At 40.0% G+C, this 27,952-nt stretch overlaps 1 protein-coding gene across 1 annotated transcript; it reads right to left on the bottom strand.

Annotated features, from left to right (window-relative positions):
- Positions 1-45: 45 nt before the first annotated feature.
- On the bottom strand, positions 46-22,085 carry LOC141410452 (guanylate-binding protein 5-like). Its single transcript, XM_074077928.1, is given in 9 exon segments — positions 46-218; positions 513-615; positions 1,493-1,705; positions 2,456-2,736; positions 13,095-13,340; positions 15,024-15,220; positions 15,470-15,576; positions 17,185-17,312; positions 21,896-22,085. Coding segments are annotated over 9 exon segments (1,638 nt in total).
- Between the last annotated feature and the right edge of the window lie 5,867 nt (positions 22,086-27,952).

Genomic DNA, 27,952 nt, shown 5'->3' with positions numbered 1-27,952 from the left:
TTGAGTAAAATCCTGATGGGAAACAACTGATAAATACTAAATCCATTATTCCTGGGACCTCTGCTTCTGTGCCAGAAAGTTTGCTCAGTCTATCTCCATTTGCTCTACTTGCTGCTGATGGAGTCTCTTTTTCTTCTCCATCTGTTGCTGATTGTACTTGCAAATTGCCTCCAACCTTTGTGCTTCAGCATTTGCAGCCTCCACTCTCACACGTTCCACTAAGGAGAAAGAAGAAAAGACAAATATCTTCAGCATTACTGTGTCCCATCTCTATGAGCTCCCATTCTTGTTTGTTATTGTTCCAACTCAAAAGATAAATTCTCTGGGGTTGTTTTTTCCCTTCTAGGTAATCATAGTGCAGCTGAGGACGCCATACTCAGATATGACCTTGAGTTCAGAAGCATCTTTGCCATTCTTGCTCAAGTTTAGTGTCTCAGATGGACCAGGACACTCTAATTTTAAATCTGTAGAACTTTCTTGTCTTTCTTGCACAGCTTCCATTTTCTTCTCACCTTCCTTCTCCTTTTTCTTGGTTGTGAGAGTCTGGTCTGTCTGTAGAATCACTTTGCTTACAGACTCCTTGGACTTTAGGTATTTCGGTAGAGCTTCCTCAGCCTATGAACCCCAAAACATGCAGTAAGAATTGAAAAATGGTAATTAGCAACATTGTGAACATCTATACTTCCTTTTTCCTCCCAGTGAGTGTCTTTTCCTCCCAGGAGGTTCTCAGCCTGTTCCTGAGCTGTGGAACTGTCCGCTAAGCCTCTCCTGTTGCTGGTGTGGGCATAATGCTGGGCTGGACAGTCAGAGTTCCTAAGGCCACTGGATGTAATGGACCTGCTCACAGGTGGAAAAAAATCTGCAACTCGGGAGTTTTGAAGACTAACATGGATGTTGAGGAAGAGACACTCTCTCTCCTAAGACACAGTGCAATCAGGACTAGTTAAACTTGCACAGTTTGGTTTTGTCTGTGTTGCCATGCAGAGTGGGGCTGCTTGAAATTGTCAGAAAAACAAAACAAAAAAAATGAAGTAGGGGGTTGGAAAGAAAAAGAAGAAAAATTAATGACATTGCTTGAGCTTTTGAACGTACTTGAAACTAAGTTAAAGCCTTTCACTTTTAGTTTATGTAAGCTAATCAATTATTGCTTTTTCTTAGATTAGTTTCAATTATTGGTATTCTTTCCTGTGTAGCTAAAAAGGTCCTTTGTGGTTTATGAGCATTGATGACTGCAATAGAAGTCTGGTGATTACAGTCATGGTTCAGTTTATTCCCACAGCTCTGTTAACATGTAAATCCTGTGCTACAGCATCAGTTCTTCCACATGATTTTCCCATGTGTGTTCATTCAGAGAGAAAGTAGCTCCTAGGCAGAGTCATAAACTACATAAACCTCATCTCTGTGCCTGTGTACCTGTCTTTCTTCTGTCCTCAACAGCTTTTTAAAGAGGCCTTAGCTGTATTCCATAACTGATTGATAACACTAGGGATACCTGGATTCCTTTCCTAGGCTACTGATAGTACTTTGCCTTCAACTCTTCTGTATTCTGAAGGAAGAGGGTGTGACCTCCTGGCTTAGAATGAATCCCCTGCTTCATGGCTTCTTCTAGAGGATGAAGAATATCCTGAAGTAAGGCTGAGCAATGATCTGAAGAAGCGTCCATGTTCTGCTTACAAATGTCATTCTGCTTAGCAAGTAGCTGAGCCTTAAAGGAACAAAACAATGGGGATATTAGCAACACATCAGTATTTCTGGACATTTTTGCAGAAAGAATCTACATTTTTTTCTAGAAACTGAGGAATATAACTAAGTCTAAATCCATCCCACCAAAACTGAAAATGTTCCAAGGATGATACTCTTTGAAAAATGACATTTATATTTGGTTTAGAAATTTCATGAAACTGCATCCTTGAGTTGTTATTTCTGCTATAGATGTGATCTTATGAGCATAGACCTCTAACCTCATATCCCAATTTTAAATAAAACTTAATGTTTTATAGCATTTTTGGCTTCATTGATTTTCTACCTTTGTTGTGAAGGTGGAATTGAATAATCAACTGAAATGATACCAGCCTACTCTATCACTAATGAACTCATCAAATTTTAGTACATACAAATGGCAATTTTATTGCTTAATTAATAAAAATTAAGATTAAAGTTAATACCTTGTAAATATGAGTTTTCAAGGAAGTAAGATCGATTTGAGTTTAGCCTATAGGATAACTGGGTTAAAGTGAGAGCAGTTTGGCTGTGTGAAAACTTCAGAATCTGTAGGGCCCAGAACAGTTGTTTGCTTGTTTTCAGGATAAAAGTGATAACATGGCATATAAGTGAATATTATCATTTTCCAGCCTAGTAGGAATTGATTTTTTTAAATTAATCTTATTTTACATTACAGCAATACTTTCCCTTCTTCCAAACCTGATACCAAGAATATAGAACAAAAAATAATTACATTTAATTCCTTCTGGAAACTTTGGTCCTCATTTTTGAAAGAATTCTTCCTGAAAATTTCTATGGCCCCTCTCTCACAGGCCCTTTGCAGGTCCAGCAGCTACTGGAAGGTTTCTGTGGGTAACTGCACCTTCTGATCCATTTTCTGCTCATGGTAGGCCATGGCCTTTTGCACTGAAGCTGTGTTCTCTACCTGGACCAAGGCCTGGACTGCATTCTCCATGCAGGGCAGATCCCCACTGTTGATGGCATTGATGTAGGTTAGCACCAGGTTCTCCAGACCTACACAGATAGAACACATACTTTTGTTATTTTCTGAGAAAGAGTCAGTGATGTATACTTCTGAGAATATTAACAATGCATTGCCTGAAACTTTTCAGTATTCTGGGTAGTATTCAAATTGTAATATAAGTTTCATTGTGATAATATTTGATTAAACAGTCAGGTCTTTCCTTCTTTGAGAGAAGGGACAGTGCTCAAAGAAGAACAAAGGGGAAATCTCAAGATGTATGAGATTGCCCACACTTTAAACTTCTCCATGGAGAACTAAAGAGGTGATTACAAAAGTCATGCATATATAAACTAAATGAAGCAAAAACAAAAACCACATGATCATCTCAATAGATGTAGAAAAAGCCTTTGATAAAATTCAACAGACTTTCACAATAAAAGCTCTGATTAAACTAGGAATAGAAGGAATGTACTTCAACAGAATAAAGGCTATATAAGACAAGCCTATATCCAACAGCCTAGTAAATGGGAAAACCCCCCTGAAAACATTCCCTTTAATTTCAGGAATAAGACAAGGGTGTTCACTCTCTCCTGTTATTCAACATAGTATTTGAATTCCTAGCCAGAGAAATAAGACAGGAAGAAGAAATACAAATTGAAAAGGAAGTAGTCAAAGTATCCCTATCTGCAGACAACATAATCTTATACCTAAAATATCCAAAAAAGTCCACCAAAAAACTCCAAGACACCATAACAGTTTCACCAAAGTTGCAGGATACAAAATCAGTCTACAAAAATCAGTAGCCTTTCTATACACCAATAATGAACAGATGGAGAAAGAATATAGGAAAATCATTCCATTTACAATAGCCTCAAAAATATAAAATACCTAGGAGTAAACTTAACAAAAGATGTGAAAGATCTTTAGGCATAGGCAATGACTTCCTCAATAGAACTCAAATGGCTCAACAACTAAGAGAGAGGATTGACAAATAGGACTACATGAAATTACAAAGCTTCTGCACAAAAAAAGAAATGGCTTCTAAATTGAAGAGGCTTCCCACAGAATGGGAGAAAATCTTTGCCTTCTATACATCTGACAAGGGTTTGATAACCAGAATATACAGGTAGCTAAAAAACTAAACTCCCCCAAATTCAATGACTCAGTGAAGAAATGGGCAAAAGAACTGAATGGAGCTTTCTTAAAGGAAGAAGTCCAAGTGGCTGAAAAACTCAATATTCTTGGCCATAAAGAAAAAGAAACTATGTAAACTATGTTACAATTCCACTTCACTCATGCTGGAATGGCTACTATCAAGAACACAAACAGTGGGGATTCCAAGATGGCAGCTAGAGGTAGGAAGCAGAAAGCGAGCCTCCTATAGTGAAATCTTGGAGAGACACTGGAGACATACTTTGCAGGCATAATCATTGAGAAAAGGCATAACTTTGACCCCTCCACATCCCCAGCCAGCGCAGAGAATCTCCACCTCACATTAAATGGAGAAACAAGGGCCCCCGGGCCGCCAGTGGCCAGCACCCAGATGGCTTGGGAAGACGCGGACCAGGTGAGCTTCACGGTACCGTGGTACTCCCACAGACAAGCCTGGGCCAGAGCAGCATAGCCCCCTGGACAGACTGACCTCCACCCGGGGAAAAAAGAGAAACTGAGTAATAAGCAATAAGAACAATTAAGACACACTGGAAAGAGGGTGGGGCGCCCTGAGCGCTGAAGATTGGGAGAAGGGAACCCTTCCTGGGACTGTAAATAAACAAGCTGGGCAGGCAGAAGAGCCTCTGGCAGGAGTGGGGCGCGTGCCCAGCAATCAGGAGTGGGAAAGCTTGTGAGAGTGGCGGAGGGAGGAAAATTCACAGGAGAGGAGGGAAGACCCACTTCCCACGTGAACTGTAAACAAACATGGCAGCCGGCAGGAGCAGCAGCACCGCCCAGTAATCAGGAGCAGGAAAGCTTGTGAAAGTGGCGGTGGGAGGAAAATGGCACAGGAGAGGGGGGAAGAACCACTTCCCACATGAACTGTAAATAAACACGCAGGCCTGACAACGTGGGGGCAGTGTCACCTTTCCCAGTGCTTGGAAGGGGAAAGCCTGTAGCAGAGGCTCCCACACAGGAGAACTCTGAACAAACAAAGCCTGTGGGACCAGGTGAGTGCTAAATTCACCCCAGAGATCTGCATAAATAATGCCGCCAGCTACAGTAGGCTGAGAGCAGCAGGCAGGCAAGCCACAGTTGCAGATACCACTCTCAGAACTGTCTCTAGACTTTTTTTTTCTTGCTACCTTTGATGAGAGAATAACCAAATTAGACCTGCAAGATGAAAAACTTACTGAAACTGTATTGCATTTGAACTTGGGACACTTGGTGGGGCTTTTGTGTGTGTGTGTGTGTGTGTGTGTGTGTGTGTGTGAGTGTAGCTTTGTTCTACTTTATGTGACCCCTTTGATGAGACAACTACAGAACAACATCTGAGGCACCATCTCCAGGACTGGAGACTGAGACGGACACCCAAATTATTAAGACTGAAACTGCATTGCATATAAACTTGGAGAATTTTTTTGGTTTTTTTTCTTAATTTTCTATATTCCATTTTATTTTAATTCATTTTTATATATAGATATTTCTTTCATTTACTTATTTCTTATTTTTTTAATCTTTGATTTTCAACCCTCTCTCTGTCTCTCTAATGTCTGTTCAGCTTACTGTCAATTAGTACACTAATGATTCCTGTTTATACCTTTGAAACTTTCTTATCTGAAACCTTGTTCTGCTTTCTCCCTCTTGTCTGTGTATTTGTTTTCCCCTTTTCTTTAATTTCTTGCTTTCCATCTCAGCTCACCCTTCCATTCTAAATATTACCATTGTTATTATTACAAGCTAGAAAATACTTAATTGCACACAGTACAGGGTCAGTAACAACACCAAAGACAATGACGGGAAGACAGAAAAAACAGAGAAACCAGTTTCCCCACAGCAAAAAATTAGTACAGGAACCAGAGGGGAATGAAGAGAACAGAAACTCAGATCCAGACTCCAACAAAATGAAGATAAACTATGCCAAAGGACCCAATGAAGCCCACAATAATAATTTAAAAGAAGACATACTACAAGTACTCAATGAGAATTTTATAGAGATGATACTGGATAGGGTCAACCAAAATGTATAGGAGACACTCAAGAAATTCCAAGACAACAAAAAGAAAATTTGAAAAAGGAAAAGAAGAAATAAAGGAAACCATAGAAGCACTGTATAAACACCAAAGTGAAAGAGAGAACACAATGAATAAACGGATAAATGAACTCAGGAGAAAAACAGACAACATTAAAGAGGAAAACTGCCAGGATATGGAAAACCTCAGAAAAAAGAACAAAACAGAACTGCAAAACAAAACGGAAGGCCAATCCAGCAGAATAGAACAAACAGAAGACAGAATCTCAGAACTTGAAGATGAAATGGTAATTAAAGGAAAAAACGAAGAACTATTAATTAAACAACTCAAGACCTGTGAAAAGAAAATGCAAGAACTCACTGACTACATCAAAAGACCAAACTTGAGAATCATGGGCATCGAAGAAGGAGAAGAAGTGCAAGCGAAGGGAATGCATAATATATTCAACAAAATAATAACAGAAAACTTCCCAAATCTAGAGAAAGATATTCCCATACAGATGCAAGAGGCCTGCAGAACACCAAACAGACCAGATCAAAATAGAACTACTCCACGACATATCATCATTAAAACAACAAGTTCAGAAACTAAGGAAAGAATATTGAAGGCTGTAAGAGAGAAAAAACAAGTAACACACAAAGGTAAACCCATCAAAATCACAGCAGACTTCTCAACAGAAACATTAAAAGCAAGAAGAGCGTGGGTTGAGATCTTCTGGGCATTGAATGAAAATAACTTCAACCCCAGGATACTCTACCCAGTAAAGCTATCATTCAAAATAGATGGAGCAATAAAAGTCTTCCATGATAAGCAGAAACTAAAACAATATGTGACCACAAAGCCACCAATACAAAAGATTCTGCAAGGGATTCTGCAGACAGAAAGTGACACCCAACTTAACCATGAAAAGGCAGGCAGCACCAAACCACAGGAAAAGAAAAAGCAACACAGTAGAAAGTAACATCCAGTTAGGTACACACAATCAAACCTTCAAACAACTAAGACAACTAAATGGCAGGAATCACCACATACCTATCAGTACTAACGCTTAATGTTAATGGACTTAATTCACCCATCAAAAGACACCATTTGACAAAATGGATTAAAAAAGAAGATCCAACAATTTGTTGCTTACAGGAGACTCATCTCACTGACAGAAATAAGCATATGCTTAGGATGAAAGGCTGGAAGAAGATTTACCAAGCCAATGGCCCCCGAAAACAGGCAGGAGTAGCAATACTTATCTCTGACAAAGTAGACTTCAAACCTACATTGATCAAATGAGATAAAGAAGGACATTCCATACTAATAAAAGGGGAAATAGACCAAAAGGAAATAATAATCATCAATCTGTATGCACCCAATGTCAATGCACCCAATTTCATCAAACATACCCTGAAAGACCTAAAAGCATATATAAACGCCAACACAGTGGTGGTGGGAGACTTTAGCACCCCATTATCATCAATAGATAGGTCATCCAAACAAAAACTCAATGAAGAAATCCAAGATCTAAAATATGCAATAGATCAAATGGACCTAAGATGTCTACAGAACATTTCATCCAACCTCTACACAATATACATTCTTCTCAGCAGCCCATGGAACCTTCTCCAAAATAGATCATATCCTAGGGCACAAAGCAAGCCTCAGCAAATATAAGAAAACAGAAATAATACCGTGCATACTATCTGACCACAATGAAGTAAAAGTAGAACTCAACAACAAAAATAAAGACAAAAAACATACAAACAGCTGGAAACTAAATAACTCATTACTTAATGAAGAATGGATCATCGACACAATAAAAGAGGAAATTAAAAAGTTCCTGGAAGTCAATGAAAATGAAAACACAACCTACCAGAACCTATGGGACACAGCTAAGGCAGTCTTGAGAGGAAAGTTTATAGCCATGAGTGCATATATTAAAAAGATTGAAAGATCCCAAATCAATGACCTAATGGTACATCTCAAACTCCTAGAAAAACAAGAACAAGCAAATCCCAAAACAAATAGAGGAGAGAAATAATAAAAATAAGAGCTGAAATCAACGAAATAGAAACCAAAAAAACCATACAAAGAATTAATGAAACAAAAAGTTGGTTCTTTGAAAAAATAAACAAGATCGATAGACCCCTGGCAAACCTGACTAAAATGAGGAAAGAAAAAACCCAAATTAGTAGAATTAGGAAAGCAAAAGGGGAGATAACAACAAACACCATGGAAGTCCAGGAAATCATCAGAGACTACTTTGAGAACCTATATTCAAATAAATTTGAAAATCTAAAAGAAATGGACAGATTTCTAGATACATATGATCATCCAAAACTGAACCAAGAGGAAATTAATCACCTGAATAGACCTATAACACAAAATGAAATTGAAGCAGCAATCAAGAGTCTCCCCAAAAAGAAAAGTCCAGGACCTGATGGATTCTCTGCTGAATTCTATCAGACATTTAAAGAAGAACTGATACCAACCCTCCTTAAACTGTTCCACAAAATAGAAAGGGAAGGAAAACTGCCAAACACATTTTATGAAGCCAGTATTACACTTATCCCAAAACCAGGCAAAGACACCTCCAAAAAGAACTATAGGCCAATCTCCTTAATGAACATTGATGCAAAAATCCTCAACAAAATAATGGCAAACCGAATTCAGCAACACATCAAAAAGATTATTCACCACGACCAAGTAGGCTTCATCCCAGGGATGCAGGGGTGGTTCAACATATGAAAATCAATAAATGTAATAAACCATATTAACAGAAGCAAAGACAAAAACCACTTGATCATCTCAATAGATGCAGAAAAAGCCTTTGATAAGATCCAACACCATTTCATGATAAAAGCTCTAAGAAAACTAGGAATAGAAGGAAAGTACCTCAACATTATAAAAGCTATATATGACAAACCTACAGCCAGCATTATACTTAACGGAGAAAAACTGAAACCATTCCCTCTAAAATCAGGAACAGACAAATATGCCCACTATCTCTACTCCTATTCAACATAGTACTGGAATTTCTAGCCAGTACTAGAAATTAGTATTAGGCAAGAAGAAGGAATAAAAGGAATACAAATAGGTAAAGAAACTGTCAAAATATCCCTATTTGCAGACGACATGATTCTACAACTTAAAGACCCAAAAAACTCTACTCAGAAGCTTCTAGACATCATCAATAGCTATAGCAAGGTAGCAGGATATAAACTCAACATAGAAAAATCATTCGCATTTCTATACACTAACAATGAGCAAACTGAAAAAGAATGTATGCAAACAATTCCATTTACAATAGCCTCAAAAAAAATCAAATACCTAGGTGTAAACCTAACAAAAGATGTGAAAGACCTCTACAAGGAAAACTATACACTTCTGAAGAAAGAGATTGAGGAAGACTATAGAAAGTGGAGAGATCTCCCATGCTCATGGATTGGTAGAATCAACATAGTAAAAATGTCGATACTCCCAAAAGTAATCTGCATGTTTAATGCAATTCCCATCAAAATTCCAATGACATTCATTAAAGAGATTGAAATATCTACTGTTAAATTTATATGGAAACACAGAGGCCACGAATACCCAAGGCGATACTCAGTCAAAGGAACAATGCAGGAGGTATCACAATACCTGACTTCAAACTATATTACAAAGCAATAACAATAAAACCAGCATGGTACTGGCACAAAAACAGACATGAAGACCAGTGGAACGGAATAGAGGACCCATTTATGAAGCCACACAACTATAACCAACTTGTTTTTGACAAAGGAGCTAAAAATATACGATGGAGAAATAGCAGCCTCTTCAACAAAAACTGCTGGGAAAATTGGTTAGCAGTCTGCAAAAAACTGAAACTAGATCCATGTATATCACCCTATACCAATACTAACTCAAAATGGATCAAGGATCTTAATATCAGAACACAAACTCTAAAGTTGATACAGGAAAGAGTAGGAAATACTCTGGAGTTAGTAGGTATAGGTAAGAACTTTCTCAATGAAACCCCAGCAGCACAGCAACTAAGAGATAGCATAGATAAATGGGACCTCATAAAGCTAAAAAGCTTCTGTTCATCAAAAGAAATGGTCTCTAAACTGAAGAGAACACCCACGGAGTGGGAGAAAATATTTGCCAGCTATACATCAGACAAAGGACTGATAACCAGAATATATAGGGAACTTAAAAAACTAAATTCTCCCAAAACTAATGAGTCAATAAATAAATGAGCAAGTGAACTAAACTGAACTTTCTCAAAAGAAGAAATTCAAATGGCCAAAAAACACATGAAAAAATGCTCACCATCTCTAGCAATAAAGGAAATGCAAATTAAAACCACACTAAGATTCCACCTCACCCCTGTTAGAATAGCCATCATTAGCAACACCACCACCAACAGGTGTTGGCAAGGATTTGGGGATAAGGAACCCTCTTACACTGTTGGTGGGAATGTAAACTATTACAAGCACTCTGGAAAAAAATTTTGAGGCTACTTAAAATGCTAGACATTGACCTACCATTTGATCCAGCAATACCACTCTTGTGGATATACCCAAAAGACTGTGACACAGGTTACTTCAGAGGCACCTGCACACCCATGTTTCTTGCAGCACTATTCACAATAGCCAAGTTATGGAAACAGCCAAGCTGCCTCACCACTGACGAATGGATTAAGAAAATGTGGTATCTATACACAATGGAATTTTATGCAGCCATGAAGAAGAACGAAATGCTATCATTCACTGTAAATGAATGGAGTTGGAGAACATCATTCTGAGTGAGGTTAGCCTCGCCTAAAAGACCAGAAATCGTATGTTCTCCCTCATATGTGGACGTTAGATCAAGGGCAAACACAACAATGGGATTGGACTTTGAGCACATGATAAAAGCGAGTGCACACAAGGGGGTGGTGATGATAGGTAAGACACCTAAAAAATTAGCTAGCATTTGTTGTCCTTAACACAGAGAAACTAAAGCAGATACCTTAAAAGCAACTGAGGCCAATAGGAGAAGGGGACCAGGAACTAGAGAAAAGGTTAGATTAAAAAGAATTAACCTAGAAGGTAACACCCACGCACAGGAAATCAATGTGAGTCAATGCCCTGTATAGCTATCCTCATCTCAACCAGCAAAAACCCTTGTTCCTTCCTATTATTGCTTATACTCTCTCTACAACAAAATTAGAAATAAGGGAAAAATAGTTTCTCCTGGGTATTGAGGGGGTGGGGGGGAGACGGAGGGGGCGGAGTGGGTGGTAAGGGAGGGGGTGGGGGCAGGGGGAATAAATGAACCAAGCCTTGTATGCACATATGAATAATAAAAGAAAAAAAAAGAACACAAACAATAAGAAATGTTGGCAAGGATGTGGAGAAAAAGAATCCTCATATAGCTGGTAGAAATGTGAACTAGAACAAGCACTATGGAAAACAGTATGAAGGCTCCTCAAAAAAAGGTAAAAACAGAACTGCCATAAGATCCAGCAATTTCACTCTTAGTGAAATTCTATACCTGAAGGAATATAAGTCAGGTTACAACAAAGGTACCTGCACACCCATGCTTATTGCAGCATTATTCACAATAGCTAAGCTATGGGAACAGCCAAGATGCCCCAATACTGAGGAATGGATTAAGAAAATGTGGTACGTATACACAATGGAATTTCATTTAGACACAAAGAAGAATGAAGTTTTGTCATTTGCAGATTAATGGATGGGCCGGAGAACATCATCTTTTTTTTTTATTATTTAGTTTTGTTTTTTTTCTTTTATTATTCATATGTGCATACAAGGCTTGGGCCATTTCTACCCCCTGCCCCCACCCCGAGAACATCATCTTAAGTGAAGTTTTCCAGGCTCTGAAGGCCAAAAGCTGCATGTTTTCTCTTATATGCAAAATACAGACCTAATACAAATGTAGTAATATTATGAAAACAGGACAGGCTAAGGGGAGGTCACAAACAAGAATAAAGTTAAGGTAAAATGGTTGATGTACTCTAGATACAAGAATGAACATAGGATTTTTACACTGGTTGAAACACCCATAAGAAAGGGATTAAAGCAGAAAGAAGAAAAAGAGAGGAAATGAACCAAATGAGGCAATAATACATACATAGATGAAAGTGCCACAAGGAAACTCCCAGTGTAGCTATCTTAAACAAGCAAAAATATCGTTTCTTTTGCAAAATCAGAGAATAGGAGGGTGGAACAGGTCCTGCCTTGGCGGGGTGTGGGGGGAAGGAGGATAAGTACCAGTGAGAGTGGGAAGGACGACATGGGGAAAGGGTTTAAGAGGGTGGATATAGGGAAATACTGTGTAAACATGAATGTAAATGGAAAAAAAGATCCCTGTTGAAACTATTTCTTGAATGGGAGTGGATAAAGGAGAATGGTGGAGGTGGTAAATTCAAGTATGATATAGTTAATATTATTGTAAGAACCTTTGTAAATGCTACAATGTACCCTTACCTAGCACAACATAAAATAAAATAGAATACTAAAAACGTCATGTATATTCATTTGTTCAGAAGGCTAAAGGCCTTTGCTTTTAAATCTTCCCTTCTTTCCCTCTTCCTCAGTTTTTCATTTTCTTCAGAATTTCCCTTTTTCCCTATTTTATTCTGGTGAGGGTGGTATGAAAAATACTGTCCTGTAAAAGGGAAAATTGAAGAATTTAGTCAAATATCTTCATTCTTTGTTGGAACTCCCCTGTTTTACTTTCTTATCAGTTTGCAGAGAGGGAGGCAAATTCCCTGTAGAATAGAAGAATTATTTACTGAGTTCTGAGACACAAAGGGTTTTCAAGAAAAACTAAAGCAAGAAATTTGCTTAGACATCTTGTAGGTTCTAGACAATTTGGGTCTTAGTTCAATATTTGTATTAACCAAGTTCTATTTCTACAGGGAACTTGTATGCTTTGCTTGTCTTAAGTCTGTAATATATAATAAGAATTTAATACATTTGTTGAACAAATTTTGCCAACCTGTGTGGATCACTTATGGTTTAAACTTCATTAACTTGATATTACTTTTATTATGGTCTTTTGAAGTCTTTACTAAAAGCAACACTACCAATATATTTGATATCTACTATAACTTTATAAACCTGGTACATATGATTTCCATGGTGATAATTCCTTATGCGTTCATCAACACTGCTATTACAAGGAGACTCATGTTTCTCTTTCTTTACATTGAGCTGGAAGAAAATCCTTAGAAGTGAACCCACGAAGGCCATTGACTTTGACATCTCCTGTAAGAATCTTGGTCTTGGAATGACTGAAGATGTAAGAACAGAACTCTGACACTTGCTGCACAAATTCAGGATCCAGCTCATCATCATACAGTGTTCCAAGCTGGGCAAGCTTCTTCCAGTGAGTGGCTGAGTCAAAGATAAAACATTTTTTTTTTACTAGAAAGAATTTCTGTATACACAGACAGGGCAACTTGAAACTTTGAATATTTTGATTTTTACCTGGAAAAGGAAAAATAAGATTTACTTGTATAGAATTTACATTCACTTTAATCTATTTACATTAATTTCCTTTCTCCTGATGTCACCTTGTTTATTGTGTTTATAAGCCTCAGAGAAAGGAAAAAAGGAATAGAATAGCCATCATCAGCAACACCACCAACAACAGGTGTTGGCGAGGATGCGGGGAAAAAGGAACCCTCTTACACTGTTGGTGGGAATGTAGACTAGTACAACCACTCTGGAAAAAAATTTGGAGGCTACTTAAAAAGCTGGACATCGATCTACCATTTGATCCAGCAATACCACTCTTGGGGATATACCCAAAAGACTGTTACTCCAGAGGCACCTGCACATCCATGTTTATTGCATCACTATTCACAATAGCCAAGTTATGGAAACAGCCAAGATGCCCCAGCACTGACGAATGGATTAAGAAAATGTGGTATCTATACACAATGGAATTTTATGCAGCCATGAAGAAGAACGAAATGTTATCATTCGCTGGTAAATGGATGGAATTGGAGAACATCATTCTGAGTGAGGTTAGCCTGGCTCAAAAGACCAAAAATCGTATGTTCTCCCTCATATGTGGACATTAGATCAAGGGGAAACACAACAAGGGGATTGAACTATGAGCACATGATAAAAGCGAGAGCACACAAGGGAGGGATAAGGATAGGTAAGACACCTAAAAAACTAGCTAGCATTTGTTGCCCTTAATGCAGAGAAACTAAAGCAGATACCTTAAAGCAACTGAGGCCAATAGGAAAAGGGGAACAGGTACTAGAGAAAAGGTTAGATCAAAAAGAATTAACCTAGAATGTAACACCCACGCATAGGAAATCAATGTGAGTCAATGCCCTGTATAGCTATCCTTATCTCAACCAGCAAAAACCCTTGTTCCTTCCTATTATTGCTTATACTCTCTCTACAACAAAATTAGAGATAAGGGCAAAATAGTTTCTGCTGTGTATTGGGGGGGAGAGGGAGGGGGCGGAGTGGGTGGTAAGGGAGGGGGTGGGGGCAGGGGGGAGAAATGAACCAATCCTTGTATGCACATATGAATAATAAAAGAAAAATGAAAAAAAATAAGAGGATGATTAGTTCAGTAAATCATGGCTCTCAGATAAAGATGATTGCTATATCTCCTTGCTGGGAAAAGGAGAAGGGGATAGAAGGTTCATTTCATCACAAAGTAACTAAGCCTAGCCTGAGTGTTAACCATTTATCATGGCTGAAAGATGACACTCTCTGTTAGCCAAGGGAAACTGCTACTCAAATGTTCCCATCCAGATCAATACACCATGCAATTTTTTTTCCTAGCAAAAAGTAATTATACAACAGAAACTTCAAAATCAATATTGTCCCAGGCTAACTTAAAGTTGGCTATAGAGGATAAAGGTATGGTCTATCAACTATCACAAAGGTCTACCCTATTAAATACAAATAAAGCTTGTATTTCTGTGTTGTTAAAAAAAAAAGAAAAATTTATTTCAAGAACAGAGGAGTAGTACAAATTAATATTTAATTTATTAGTTCATTCTGAATTAATCATATTAATTATTTATTTTGTAGGAGACCTGGGTGAGTAAATATGGAAAATGATACATTTAGTTGCCTACTTAAGTGAGGTCATTTCTTGGATCACTTTTCTCCCTCTTTCAAAAACTGAAGATCTATTACCTGGTTTCAGCCTCAGTGAGTTCTCCAGGTATTTGTCTGCTGTGATGAGTTGTCCATGTGTTTCCAGGCCTAAGTAGAAATCTTGCAGAGTCCGTACTAGGTCTGGATAGAAGTTTGCAAAGTCAACATCATCTTCAATCCCATCAAGGACAGGTGAGTTTCTTGTCCTGAGCAGATCTGTCAGCTCTGTCATGTTGATAAGATGTCATTGAGGAAAACTGGCAGAAGGAGAACTGCATCTTACCCATGTTGTACACCAGGTTTCTCTAATGTTGTACTTCCCTGTACCACTTAACCTACTCAACATTTTCTCATCAGCTCATGAGGGCTAATGTGTACTTCTACCATTTACCATGTTTTCATTTGTATGATTCACAAGGTCTTATAGATGTACTGCTAATGAGTTTTATTTAGCTTTAATGCCATCTTGGACCACAGAGGGATATTGCAGTAGGTCAATAGCTCCCTGCTCAATTTTGTTCATGGTGTTGTATACAAAGGTGTTGTTCAGAAGGATTGCCATTGCGAAGATTTTGATGTCATTATCATCAACCTAGGAGCCAGAAGATAAGTCATGTTCCAAAGCATTCCCAGTGAACAATAATTAAAAATAGGATCTTGACCTACAAGTCTTAAATAACAAAAATGACCGAATGACTTATCTTCCTTCCTTCCTTCCTTCTTTCCTTCCTTCCTTCCTTCCTTCCTTCCCCCTTCCCTCCCTCCATCCCTCCCTTCTTTCCTTCATTTTCTCTCTCTTTCCTTCTCTCTCTCACTCATCCTTTCTTTGGTGATACTGGGGTTTAACTCATGCCATGGTGTTTTTTAGGCAACTCTGCTACCACTTAAGCAACACCTACAGCACTTTTTGTAGGATATTTTTCAGATACAGACTTGTACCTTGTTGCCTGGGTCTGCCTTGGACTGCAATGTTTCTGTTTATGCTTCTTTTGTAGCTAAGATTGCAGGCATGCACCACCATGTCTGGCTTATTAGGTGAGATGTGTTCTCACTAACTTTTTGCCCAGATTGGCTTTGAACCTCAACTCTCCTGGTCTCTACCTCCTGAGTAGCTGGGATTATAGGCATGGGCCACTTTGCCTGTCCAGAGAGACCAAATTTGTATAGTTTGCTAATGGATAATTTTATAGTGATCCATACATTGTTCACACTATTGTCTCTCTTACAACTATTGTTAGGTGTTTGCAAAATGCATAGTCAAACTAATGGAGAAACTGGAATACTTTTAAAAAAGTTTTCCAGGGGCTAAAACAAAATCGGCCTATATACTCAATACATATATCTATTTTACTGAGTAATTATTATGGAGAAACAGTTTACATCACCAGTTTTATTCCCAAAACAATGAGGAGAGTTCAGTTTATATTACTCTCTACATCTTGTAGGGAAGGAAACTCAAGATCAAATTCTGGCTTACCATATTTGTATCTTGTTCAATGAAAAGTCAAAGAAACAAGAACCAAAAATATAGAAATCATGGGCATTCAAGAGAAAGATCCAGTAATGAAAAAGAACCAGCTCATTCTAGCACCTAAGAGCCAACTGTGCACATCTCTTCCTATGTCTGAGTTTCTGTATTCACTTTGGCAGCTTGAGATGAGCTATGATGGGAGTGTTTAGGAAATGGTCAAGTGGTGGAAACCAGGGCTATTTTTCTCAGTGAGCTGCATGTAAAATGTTTACCAACACACAACTGGAAAAGAATCATGGGTCTATTGTTCAAATAACAAGTTGAGTAGAACTAGAAAATAAATAATAAATTTGGGGAGACTTACTTTCTTGTCAAAATCAATACAGCCTTGATTTGAACACAAGTTCATCTGACCTGCGACCACTATTAGCACACATTCTATTCCATGCAGGATCAGGTTTGTAAGAGTGATTTTATTTGCATCTTCATTGTATGTCTAGACTATTAAGCTTACATCACTGAAGTCTTACCAAAACTGACTTTGCCTTATAAATATATTTTCTCACTTCAGGCCTCCAAACTCTATTAAAAATAGAAATGAAAAAAGTGGAGTATGCTTGGTCAGTGTAAGTGCAAATTTGGAAAACAAAAAACATAAAACAAAACATTCCCTGAATAAAGAGTGTGCAGAGTTTAGGCAGTTAGTTCACACAGAAAACTCCACTTTACCATCTCCACGTCTCCCAGGCCCTCAGTGTCAAGCAGAACTAGGGTCTAGTCTGGCTTCTTGGGATGAGGCACATACCACATCCAGATTCCCTTGGTATGAGACTGCACTGTGGATCCTACAGAAAAACCTGCAAAGGAGAGTGGAGAAGTTATGATAGAGGGGTGGCTCTGGAAATAGGGCATTTTCTTGGTAATTAAACTAGAGTTTAAGGAAAACAAGATGATGAGACAGTAGAAAATACAGATAATGATCTGAGTTACAAAAGATATGAGTAAATTATCAAATACCCTGAATTAGACTTCATGAGTGTTAGGTTGACACTGATGGGAAGTCCAAATTGGAGCCAAATAACAAAGCAAACAGGCTTTAAGCAGGCTTTATTGAGAGTGTGCTCTCAGGCGAGGTTCACCATCCCCAAAGAGCAGGGCAGGAGAAGTTGCGCCGGAGAAATGGCAGCCCAGTTTTTTTATAGCCTGGTGAAGTCAAGAGCTTAAGGTATTATGGGGCATTGGGACAGGTCGAGGTTTGGTGGGGAGGAGCTCGGGGTAATATGGATCTGTAGGATAGGTCAGGACCCATTGCCTGCCAGCAGGAATTGCCATGGTAATTATGAAGCCTCTAATTGCTGCGTGCTGTAATCACTGTGTGCCGGAGTTGCCGTGGTAACCACGAAGGGAAGGAGGGGATGGAGAGGAAAGTGAGCAGAGAGTCCCTGATCGCCATGGGGTGGCTGCCTACTGGCCAAACATCCCAGACTCTTTGGTATAGAGGCGCAGAATCAGTTCTGGCTACTTCCTGCTGAAAGGGGGCGAAGTTAGGGGCTAGAGATGTCTTGGGCCATTTGACTGACACAGTCAGACCCCATGGGGAGGAGCTGGTAGTCATGAGGAGCTGGAGCATCATCTGGTTGAACGTTACCCGAGTTAATTGGCATATGAGTGAAATCGACCTGCCAATCTTTACCGGGCTGGCTACCACGAAGTTGGTGAAGGGATTGGCGGAGATGGAGTCCGCTGTGGGGGTTTGCTTGACAGCAAACAGAGCAGACCTCCTGGACCCGATGGATGGTGGATTAGAGGCCCCTGGGGTGAAACAAGGGTTCCAGGAAGGAGAGAAGGGCCTTGGCTGGGGAGACCCAGTATCCCTTAGAGGCTAGAAAGTTAAGGAGGTTGGCTGTTCCCATTTTAGAGTCCTGCTGGAAGGGGGAGCACAGAAGGAGGTCATCGACATATTGTAGAAGTGTACTGGGTTTTTGAAATAGGAATTTGGGGTCTATAGGGATATTGGTTAGGGTCCTTAAGAGAAATGTGGATGGGCGAGTGGTGTGTAGCCACAACCGGGACTGAGGTGTCCCAGACAATGGGGTTGACTGGAAGAGGAAAGGTCCAGGAGGCGAAGGGGTTAGGTGGCTGGCAGAGGCCAGAAGGAGTGAGTGGGAAGCTTGAGGTTCTGGTAGGTGGGGAGGGATGGTTATGGAGGCCCCAAGCTTTGTTACAATATTTCGACCTAGAAGTGGGGCACGGCAGGATGGGATGATAAGGAAAGAGTGTGGAAATATAATACGTCTAGCAGAGCAAGAAAGGGGCAGAGTTTTGTGTGGTCAGAAGGGAAAGCCGTCAATTCCCATAACAGAGACTGATGAAGGAACTGTTAAACCCGAGTGGGCAGGCAGCAGAAAATAGGTAGTCTCCATGTCCAAGAGGAAGGAGATGGACTTACCCACTACCTGGAGTATGACTCTGGGCTCGGCGAGGGTGATTGGAGTCCCCAAGTCAAGGCATTGTCAATCTTCTGCCAGTCCCAGAAAGTCAGGGATCTGGATAGCTGGTGGGGCTGACCCTCCACGAGGAGCCGTAGGGGGTAAGCCCTGTCCAGGACAATCTGATCCCCATTGACCCACCTGTTTGCATTTTGAGCAGGGCTTAGTTGGAGGTCTCGGGTTGGGGCACTGGCAAGCCCAGTGGCTTTTTTTGCCACATTTGAAGCAGGCCCCCAGAGGGGCTGATGGGAGGTTTCAGGTTCCTCCTTTGACTTGGGGCTGTAATCCAGCTGGCCGCAGGGCTGTCACCAAGGCTTGGGTTTGGAGGGCCACCTTTTGTTGGAGGTGTTTTTTGGTGGGTTGATTCTGCTGCCTCTTTTCGGGCACTAAAACTTTAAATGCCATTTTCATCAGATTCTGTATAGGGGTTTGAAGGCCATTTTTGGCCTTTTTTAGTTTAGCTCTAATATCTGGTGTGGACTGAGACATAAAATGTTTAGCCAGGATTGGTGCCCCAGCAGGGGAGGTATGGTCTAATTGGGTATATTGGGTGAGGGCCTCCTGGAGGCAGTTAAGAAAAAGGGTCAGGAGGCTGTGAGGCCTCCACTGTGTAGGTCTTTGGCACATCTCTATGTCAGTGTCCCCGCCTGGGCTGACAACCCAGGGCTACATGGGGCAGAGGGTTCCCCTTATACATGTTCCCTCCCTGAGTGCTGGGTTCTGAGGAAGCCTTGGAGAGTGGCCCTTCCTGCATGCATCCCAAATATTTCCCAAGCACCCCCTGATGTTCTCAGGGAGAGGGCAGAAGAGAGGATGTCTCCCCATGGCAGGAGTGGAGCTGGGCCCTGGTGGTGTGCTGGGACCTGGCCGGGCAAGCTCCTGAAGGAAGTGCACTCTACTGAGCCCTGTAAGAGGAGCTGGTACCCCAGCACAGGGTTCCACATGTGCAGTGGCCAGGACAACTGCAGCTTTTGGCAAGTCCAATGAGTTGGGTGTGGACTGAGGCTGGTGTGGAGGAGAGACAGGAGCCCCTAGCCTGTAGTACTCTGTTTCCATAATCACTGAGGATGACAGCCATGTGGAGGGGCCCTGGAGCCAGTGACCCTGCACAGTACCCAGACCTGGGCTTCAGGTAGCTGGCTTAGGGGCCTTATGTCCTGCCAAATCTCTCTGTTCCTCTGCCTGGTAATGGAGTACAGTAATGACAGCTTCCAGAAGGTCATTGGGGAGAAGAGAAAGAAACATGGACTTGGACATGGGCATGTCCTCACCTCTTGGAGAGGACAAAGGAGAGGGGGTGGGGAAGGGCGGTTGAGCGAGTGTAGGAGGCTATTGGGGATGTAGGAGGGCAGAGAGTAGGTGGAGCAGAGGGTGTGGGAGGCAAGGCCAAAGGAGATGTCTACTTGGGTGGGGGAGGGGGAGGGCAAGGGAAAGCTGGATGTGACAATGAGGGTGGCTGTGGTCGGTGGTGGGGGAGGGGTGAGGAATTCAGTAGATTCAGATAAAGGAGAAGGGTTGGGATATGGGGGAAGGGACCCAGAAGCATTGGGTGTTAGAAGGATCTGGGAAGGGGAACATTGGAGGCACAGAGAGGGGCGAGAAGGCAGTTCCCAGAAGGCCTGCACATATGGGACCTCAGACCATTTATGGGTTTGATGGCAAAAATTGTCAAGATCAGTGAGGATATTAAAATCAAAAGTGCCCTGTGGAGGCCATTTTGAGCTGTTGTCTAAGGTGTATTGTGGCCATGCCATGGTGCAGCAGAAAATGAGCTGCTTGTGGTGGAGGTCTAGAGAGAGTCCCAAATTTTGAAGTTTGAGAGGAGACAGGACAAGGGAGTCCCTGAGTCCGGCTTGGATTGGGAGGACCCCATCCCCGAATTGTTGGAGAGTCTCAACCTTTAGAGAAGCGTTCCTCACTAAAAGAGGAGACCTGGTTCGGAGGAGGCAGCCTGGACACGGGAGACGTCTCTCCAAATGCCCAGGTGCGAGGAGAAGTGGAGGGGCTGATCCTGGCACGGCCATGACTAGGACAGGGGCCTGAGGAGGAACAAAACGGGGGAGGAGACTCACCCAAGCCGAAGCTGGAGCGTCGATCTGGAGAGGAGGAAGGGCCTCAAGCCAGGGCCTGGCCCAGGGCCCCAGTGGCCTGGAGTCGGGTGAGGCTCGCTTCCTCCCAGGTTTTGGCACCAAATGTTAGGTCGACGCTGATGGGAAGGCCAAATTGGAGCCAAATAACAAAGCAAGCAGGCTTTAAGCAGGCTTTATTGAGAGCACGCTCTCGGGTGAGTTTCACTGTCCCCAAAGAGCAGGGCAGGAGAAGTCACACTGGAGAAATGGCAGCCCAGTTTTTTTATAGCCTGGTGAAGTCAAGAGCTTAAGGTATTATGGGGTATTGGGATAGGTTGAGGTTTGGTGGGGAGGAGCTCAGGGTAATATGGATCTGTAGGATAGGTCAGGACCCATTGCCTGCCAGCAGAAATTGCCATGGTAATCATGAAGCCTCTAATTGCTGCGTGCCGTAATCACTGTGTGCCGGAGTTGCCGTGGTAATCATAAAGGGAAGGAGGGGATGGAGAGGAAAGTGAGCAGAGAGTCCCTGATCGCCATGGGGTGGCTGCCCACTGGCCAAATAAGATTTTTGAAGAATAGTATCACACTACTAAAATTTCAATAATTTGATATATGGAAATTATTTCATTGTTGTCTTTCTCCTTATGAGGGGAACATATTATGCTTTTCCTAGGGAGATGTTAAGGGAAACAAAAGAGATGATGTCAGGAACAGAAAGCTCCCTGCTATATCTCAGAAAATAGGAACAGTGGTTGTGGCCCAAGCACTGGCTTTCAATATTCACCTGTTCTCTAACTTTCTTTCCTCATATCCCTGTGCAGGATACTGATAGTGTGGGTGGACAGAAGGGGATCATTCAATTTTGCTGGTGACACTTACCTTTTTTCTGCCCAGCCAGCTTGTACATGAGGTATGATTTGCCAGTGCGGTAGAGGCCCACGATAGCCACCACCACGACAGGCTGTGTGATGGCAGACAGGATGTCCTGAGCCTCCTGGTTGACCACCAGCTTCTCTTCAGTGTTCTCAACGAGGCACAAAGTTTCTGGCATGTGGATTTCTGGGGCCATGGCCAAGATTTGTTGCTTTCTCTGCAATGGAAGAGATGGAAATAAGGTGAAATTTCTAGTGTTTAGGGAAAGACATTTTTCCTGCTGGTCCTGGGCACATACCATTACCCAGCATAACATATGTTTCTGAAGAAATTAAAAAATTAAAATAAAAGAAGCAGCAAAGAAAAACAGCTCCTAGTTCCCCCATTGGCCTCCTATTGATTTCCTTTCTGGTTATAAAATATTTGATGGACATAGAAAATACCATTTCCAGAGTCTAACCTACTGATACTTTGAATCTAATTCATTCCATTGGTGTTTGGATTGCTTATGATTTATTTTTGGTTTTAGTGGAACCTTGGAGTTGAACTCAGGGCATGCCACTTGCTAATCAGGTGCTCTACACTTGAGCCATGTCCCCAGTCCTTTACACTTTAGTTTTGAATAGAGTATCGTGTTTATACCCATGCTGGCCTAGACCTCCATCCTCTTTTCAGCTTGAAGCATAGCTGGGATGACAGGAGCATGCCACTATGCCCAGCTTTTTTATTGGTTGAGATGGGGTTCTTGAACTGTTTGTTGAGGCTGGGCTTGCACTGCAATCCTTCCAATTTCAGCTTCTTGAGTAGCTGGGATTATAACCGTAAGCCACTGCACCCAACTGGCTTACTTGTGTTTTTTAGTTTTACCTCCTGAAATCTATGATTGATTTTCTATGGCAATTACTTGTTATATTAAACTCATTGCTTTTCTCTTTTTTTCAGTTAGGTCTATATCCAGGCAAACTGCATGGCATCAAATATTGCCAGCCAACTGTGTAGCATGATCTAACAAATCACAGGTGTTTACTTCTTAGAACTGTGCTCTAAAAAGTATTGCTTTATAGTTGTTAGTGCCCTTTATTAACTCAAACTTCAAAGAATGGGTAAACTAGTGAAAAAATATCCTATAGTGGTGTTTGCCTACTCATTTTACTTCTAACCTTCAATTCCTGTAACCTGAGAATCTCTAGAAAAACAGTTTTAAGACAGATAAATAAAAATAGAAACTGCTTGGGCAGATAGTAGGAGATCCCTTCACAAATGTCATAGCACCAGAACATAAGAATGAGGAAATGCCTGGTGCAAGCCTGACCCTTAAAGAGACGACTATACAATGAATTTAGAGGCTCCAGTGCCAAGTGTCTGTCCATTCTAGTCCATTTCTAATGCAACATGGGCTCCTTACGTAAATTCTGATTTCCTTATTTTTATATAGTAGGGACTAGAATCGTTTCTGAATTATAAAGATGTGGGAACCTTGCAGTGACAATAATTAGCTAGAAAGACAAAGATGAGCCAAATCTATAAGCAGACATGGGGGTCTTATAAACTGTTTTGCCTTGATGTCACTGTTGGGGAGGGGACTAATTTTTCTTCAGTTTTTAAATTCATCTCAAATAACATTAGCACTATGTATCCATATTAATAATAATATTTTATACATCACCATGTGGTTCTGGAGAGCTTCTTTAATGCTTTTAGAAGTGCCAGCTCTCTAACCCTGCTTTGCATACTAATGTGTTTGAGTCACATACATACTCTTGCTCTGTCATTTGTAACTCAATCTGTGATACACATTCAGGCTACATCTTCTGTCACTCAAAGTCCTATAACTTTTGTAAATAAAAAATATGCAAGTATGCAACAAACACATAGGAAAATGCACATTTGCCCTTGTGGTAAGCTAGACTTGATTTCCAATTCCAGCCCTGCAACCAGCTAACTGTATATTATTGGCATTTCATTTCAACATTTTCAGTCTAGTCTTGAAAAATGGAAGTAAATAAACATGAATTTATATCAGTGTACCTGCTGGCTTAGAAGATAAGGGCTGCAGGAGAAAAGTACAAAGAAGAAAGCTGATAAGAAATGTAAGAGAAAATGCTCGAAAGTGTAGTTACGGAGTTTTTTGGAGGAAAAAAATCTCTTTTCAACCATGTGAGTTTAGCTTATGTTTTATGTTTTGTTGTTGTTATTTGCTTCTGCTTTCTTTTGTGTAGCTTTGTGTTTGAGTTTGGAGGAAAAGGAAAAAGTGTTTATCAAGGAGATTAACAGAAATCTATTAAGTATGAGATGCATGAAGCATTTGCCATGGTAAGTTACAAACAAGAAGTGACTATATTTAACCCAGGAGAGACAGTGGAGTAGTAGACAACAAATGCAACACAAAAGGGTTAACAAGTGAGTGAATGCCAGGAAGGAAAGAACCAAAGACTTTCTAAAGGAAGAAAACCACCTTCAAGGAACTACCTATGGCTTAAACTATGTTACTTTTTCTATGAAACTTCTTCATTGTTAACTCTGAGTTTCAAATTTTTCTGTTTCCTTTTGCTTTGTCTTTAACAATGTCAGCAAGCTGTTTATACTACAACTCATTCTTTGCTCTTTCTCATGAACATAAAACAATCATGGCTCTTAACTTTCAGTCTACAGTTTGAACTAGCTTAATGAGATTTTATCAAAGACAAAGACAATGCCAGTTATGAATCCCACAGGTCATACAATAGCAATGGGAAAAACAGCTTTAAGACACTTGAGATTCTTGTTTTATTCCCAGCCATGCTTGTGTCTAAATTGACAAGAGGCAAAAGCAGCCAGCACTTAAACTCTGCTGCAGGTCTAATTAACACACAATTGGGAATCCTAGCTCTGATATAGCTCAGCAGGCTAAGCTCCATTCTACACTGATTGAATCTTTTTGAAACTAACTGAATCTCAAAATCTCTGCCCATGCTTGCCACATCTTACCTTAACAATAAGATCAGGCTCAGAGATTTTTTAAAAGCTTGCACAAAGCTGTTTGAAGAGGGCCTTATAAGAATGCTAAAAGTTGGACCTTAGTTCAGCTGTGATTGGTTCTGATATACATCTTCATCCAGTCCTGAGGGCTTCCTTTCTCACCTCCGTGCTCTTTGCACACTTGCAGATAACTTGATCAGTAAATACAAGCAAGCCAGAATCAAGGGGTTTTCTAAAAGTTCACACAGTAAACTGAAAGTAAGAAGCAAATTCAGCGAACAGACAGTTATTAAGAGGATTTCCTGAGTGTTGCCTGGTTGGATGCATTTGTCCTAATTTTCCAGAACTGCATGTTGTTACTGAAAGAGAGCTTTGACATCTTTTGCAATGTTGCCAAGTACCTGTTATTTTTCTTCCATTTGGAAGCACACATCTTTTGAATGAACTCCTCACATACTTTTGAGGACTAATTTTCTAAAAGGTTATAATGTGCTCACAGAGAAAGGCTATCTACATCTGCCTTCCTGTTTGAGATGTTAACAATGGATATCATTACCTATGGTAAAACATTTGTCGTTCTAAACCTAAATTTGGGGATAACTTAAAGTGCAGTATATAACGAACACTAGTGGTTGTAATTTACCCTGATTGCAATGAAAAACTAGAGTTACTTTGGCATTGTGGAGGTATGGATGTGCATAGTGGATGCCCAGGGAATTACTTGTAGTCCATGTTCAGCTAAAACAGCAACAACCTCAGTTAAACAAAATCAATACTCCTCAAAAGTTTCCCGTGGAACTAAATAGCTGTGTCACAGCAGTGTCCTACTGATACTCAATTCTCTTATCAACTTTCTTTCTTTTCCTATTAACTCTATCCCACATGCCTGCACTCTGTGGTCATGTTCTCAAGTAGACCTGCAAACAACCCTTCTTTTCAGGGTCTGTTTTTGGGAACTAAAATGAATAAAACACAATTTAAAATTCTAGATATCAGACTATCCACATTATATCAGGTTTCTCACATGATCTTATAATATTCTCTTATACCTACTTTACTTTTGGTTCCAGGTTTCTTTAACTTCTAGGAGCAGTGGTGTTCTATATTGGATACATTATGTGCCTATTTACCTAATATGGGTACAGAGGAAGTGACAGCTCTATCTTTACATAGATCCAGACTTTGACCACATTCCAGCACCTTTCCTGCTACATTCCAGTGTCACCATCATCTGTAGTGGAGATGATGGGAGGAAACACCAAATAGTTCTCTCTGCTTTTCTTTTCTCTTTTCCCCTTTTAATATCCTTTGTGGTCCTTTTTGCAATGTAGTTTGATTTTGTAATTTCAGCATCCCAGGTACCCAAATAACTTCTCCACTTTTAAGAACCAGTTCTAATGTTCTCAATAAATCTGGCTCCTGCTGTCTAGCTCACCTCATCCCTACTCACTCTCCTTAGTGTCCTTTGTATGTGCCAAGGGTTCTCTCAGTCCAAGACATTGAAGTCCTAGAAACTTCGAAGATTCCTTTCATTTATGCATAGTTACTCCTTTTCTTTCAATTTTTTGTTAAAATGTCATTGGTCTGTAATTACTTCTTCTTTTTAAGTTTTTGTTTATTCATTTATTTTTAGGCAGGTGCCCTAGCACTTGCATCACTGCCTCTAGTCCTATAATACCTTCTTTGATCACTAACTTTAATGGTAAAATTTGGATCCTCTGACTCAAATTTTCTTATTTCCCCTACCAAATTCTTGCACAAGACTAATCATCTGATGACTTTTTTACTGGGTATACTGTGTATTTATTTTCTCTCCTTAGAATATTTCATGGAATTGATCTTTGTACATTTTGTTGGTTTAATGTGGTATTCTATAACTGTAAATGCTCTATAGTATAAAATATATATTTAATAATTAAATAAACTAATGATTGACCAATGTCTATTAGTTTCAATATTTGCAAATGTGACATGAATTTGAGATGAAATGTTGACTCAGTTTTGGGCTCTCAAAGATGACCTCCTATGAGCCAAAGGTTACTGGTCAAATGGTGAGTATCTAAACTATGCTAATTAAGGGATGCTTTTTTATTTAAGGACTGATGATTTAGACTTCCAATGATATGATAAAATAACAGGTCAAAGAAGCACATGAATGTGTACTAGGAAACCTGACTCATTTACACAATCAAGATCAATGTGCCAAACTGAAAAAGAGATCTTACAAGAGAAAAAGAATATTTTATCAGTATTAATTAGATGTAGAATAAAAAGATAGTGAATAAGAAAAAAAGGACATTATTCATACTAATTAATGATAAGAAAATTAGATCAAGGATTTCCAAAGCAGAGCAAAAAGAATAAAAAGTGACCATAAAAACAAGGATTCACAGAGAGTAAATCCAGGAAGTGCACTATGCACATTTTAGGAGTTCCAGATGGTGGAATAGAAGCAAAAGCAATCTAAATGATAATTAAAGAATACCACAAGAACATTTTCTTTGAAAAGCCAGTTTTCAGCTCTATCTTGGCAAAATTTCTCAATACTAAAATTTCTAAATATTAAAAGGAAGCTTTCCACTGGAATACCATTTACCTATATATAGGTGAAGAATATCAAGTCACTCATCCATCATACTATAGAAAATACAATGTGGTGATCTAAAGTTCTACATAGAGAAAAATTCCAATTGATATAGATGTGCAAAGTACTTTTTCTAATAATGAAGAATTGACTTAGCATACATAACTTTCTGGCAGAGAAATTCAAAACCATATCATGGCCACTGATTTTTGTAAAATGACAAAACTTAAGTAGCTCTTGATATTGTATTTGGAAATATATTATAAATTTAAAAAATGTTAGTTTTACTATGAAAGGTCTATTCATTGTCTAAATTTCCTTGACTTATGTTATGGTTTGGATCATAAATGTCCCTCACAGACTCATTATTGAAGGCTTATTCCCTAGTTGATGATGCTAGTGGGAGGTGGAAGTATCTAGAGGAGGTGAGGGCTAGTGGAAGAAAATTAGATCATTAGAGTTATGACCTAGAAGGACTATTGAGGTTGGGGCACTTTTCTTACTTTTTGCCCCTGGCCACC

The sequence above is a fragment of the Castor canadensis genome, chromosome 7, assembly GCF_047511655.1.
Source record: "Castor canadensis chromosome 7, mCasCan1.hap1v2, whole genome shotgun sequence".
NCBI classification, from domain to species: domain Eukaryota; kingdom Metazoa; phylum Chordata; class Mammalia; order Rodentia; family Castoridae; genus Castor; species Castor canadensis.
This window is presented reverse-complemented; position numbering and strand designations above follow the sequence as displayed.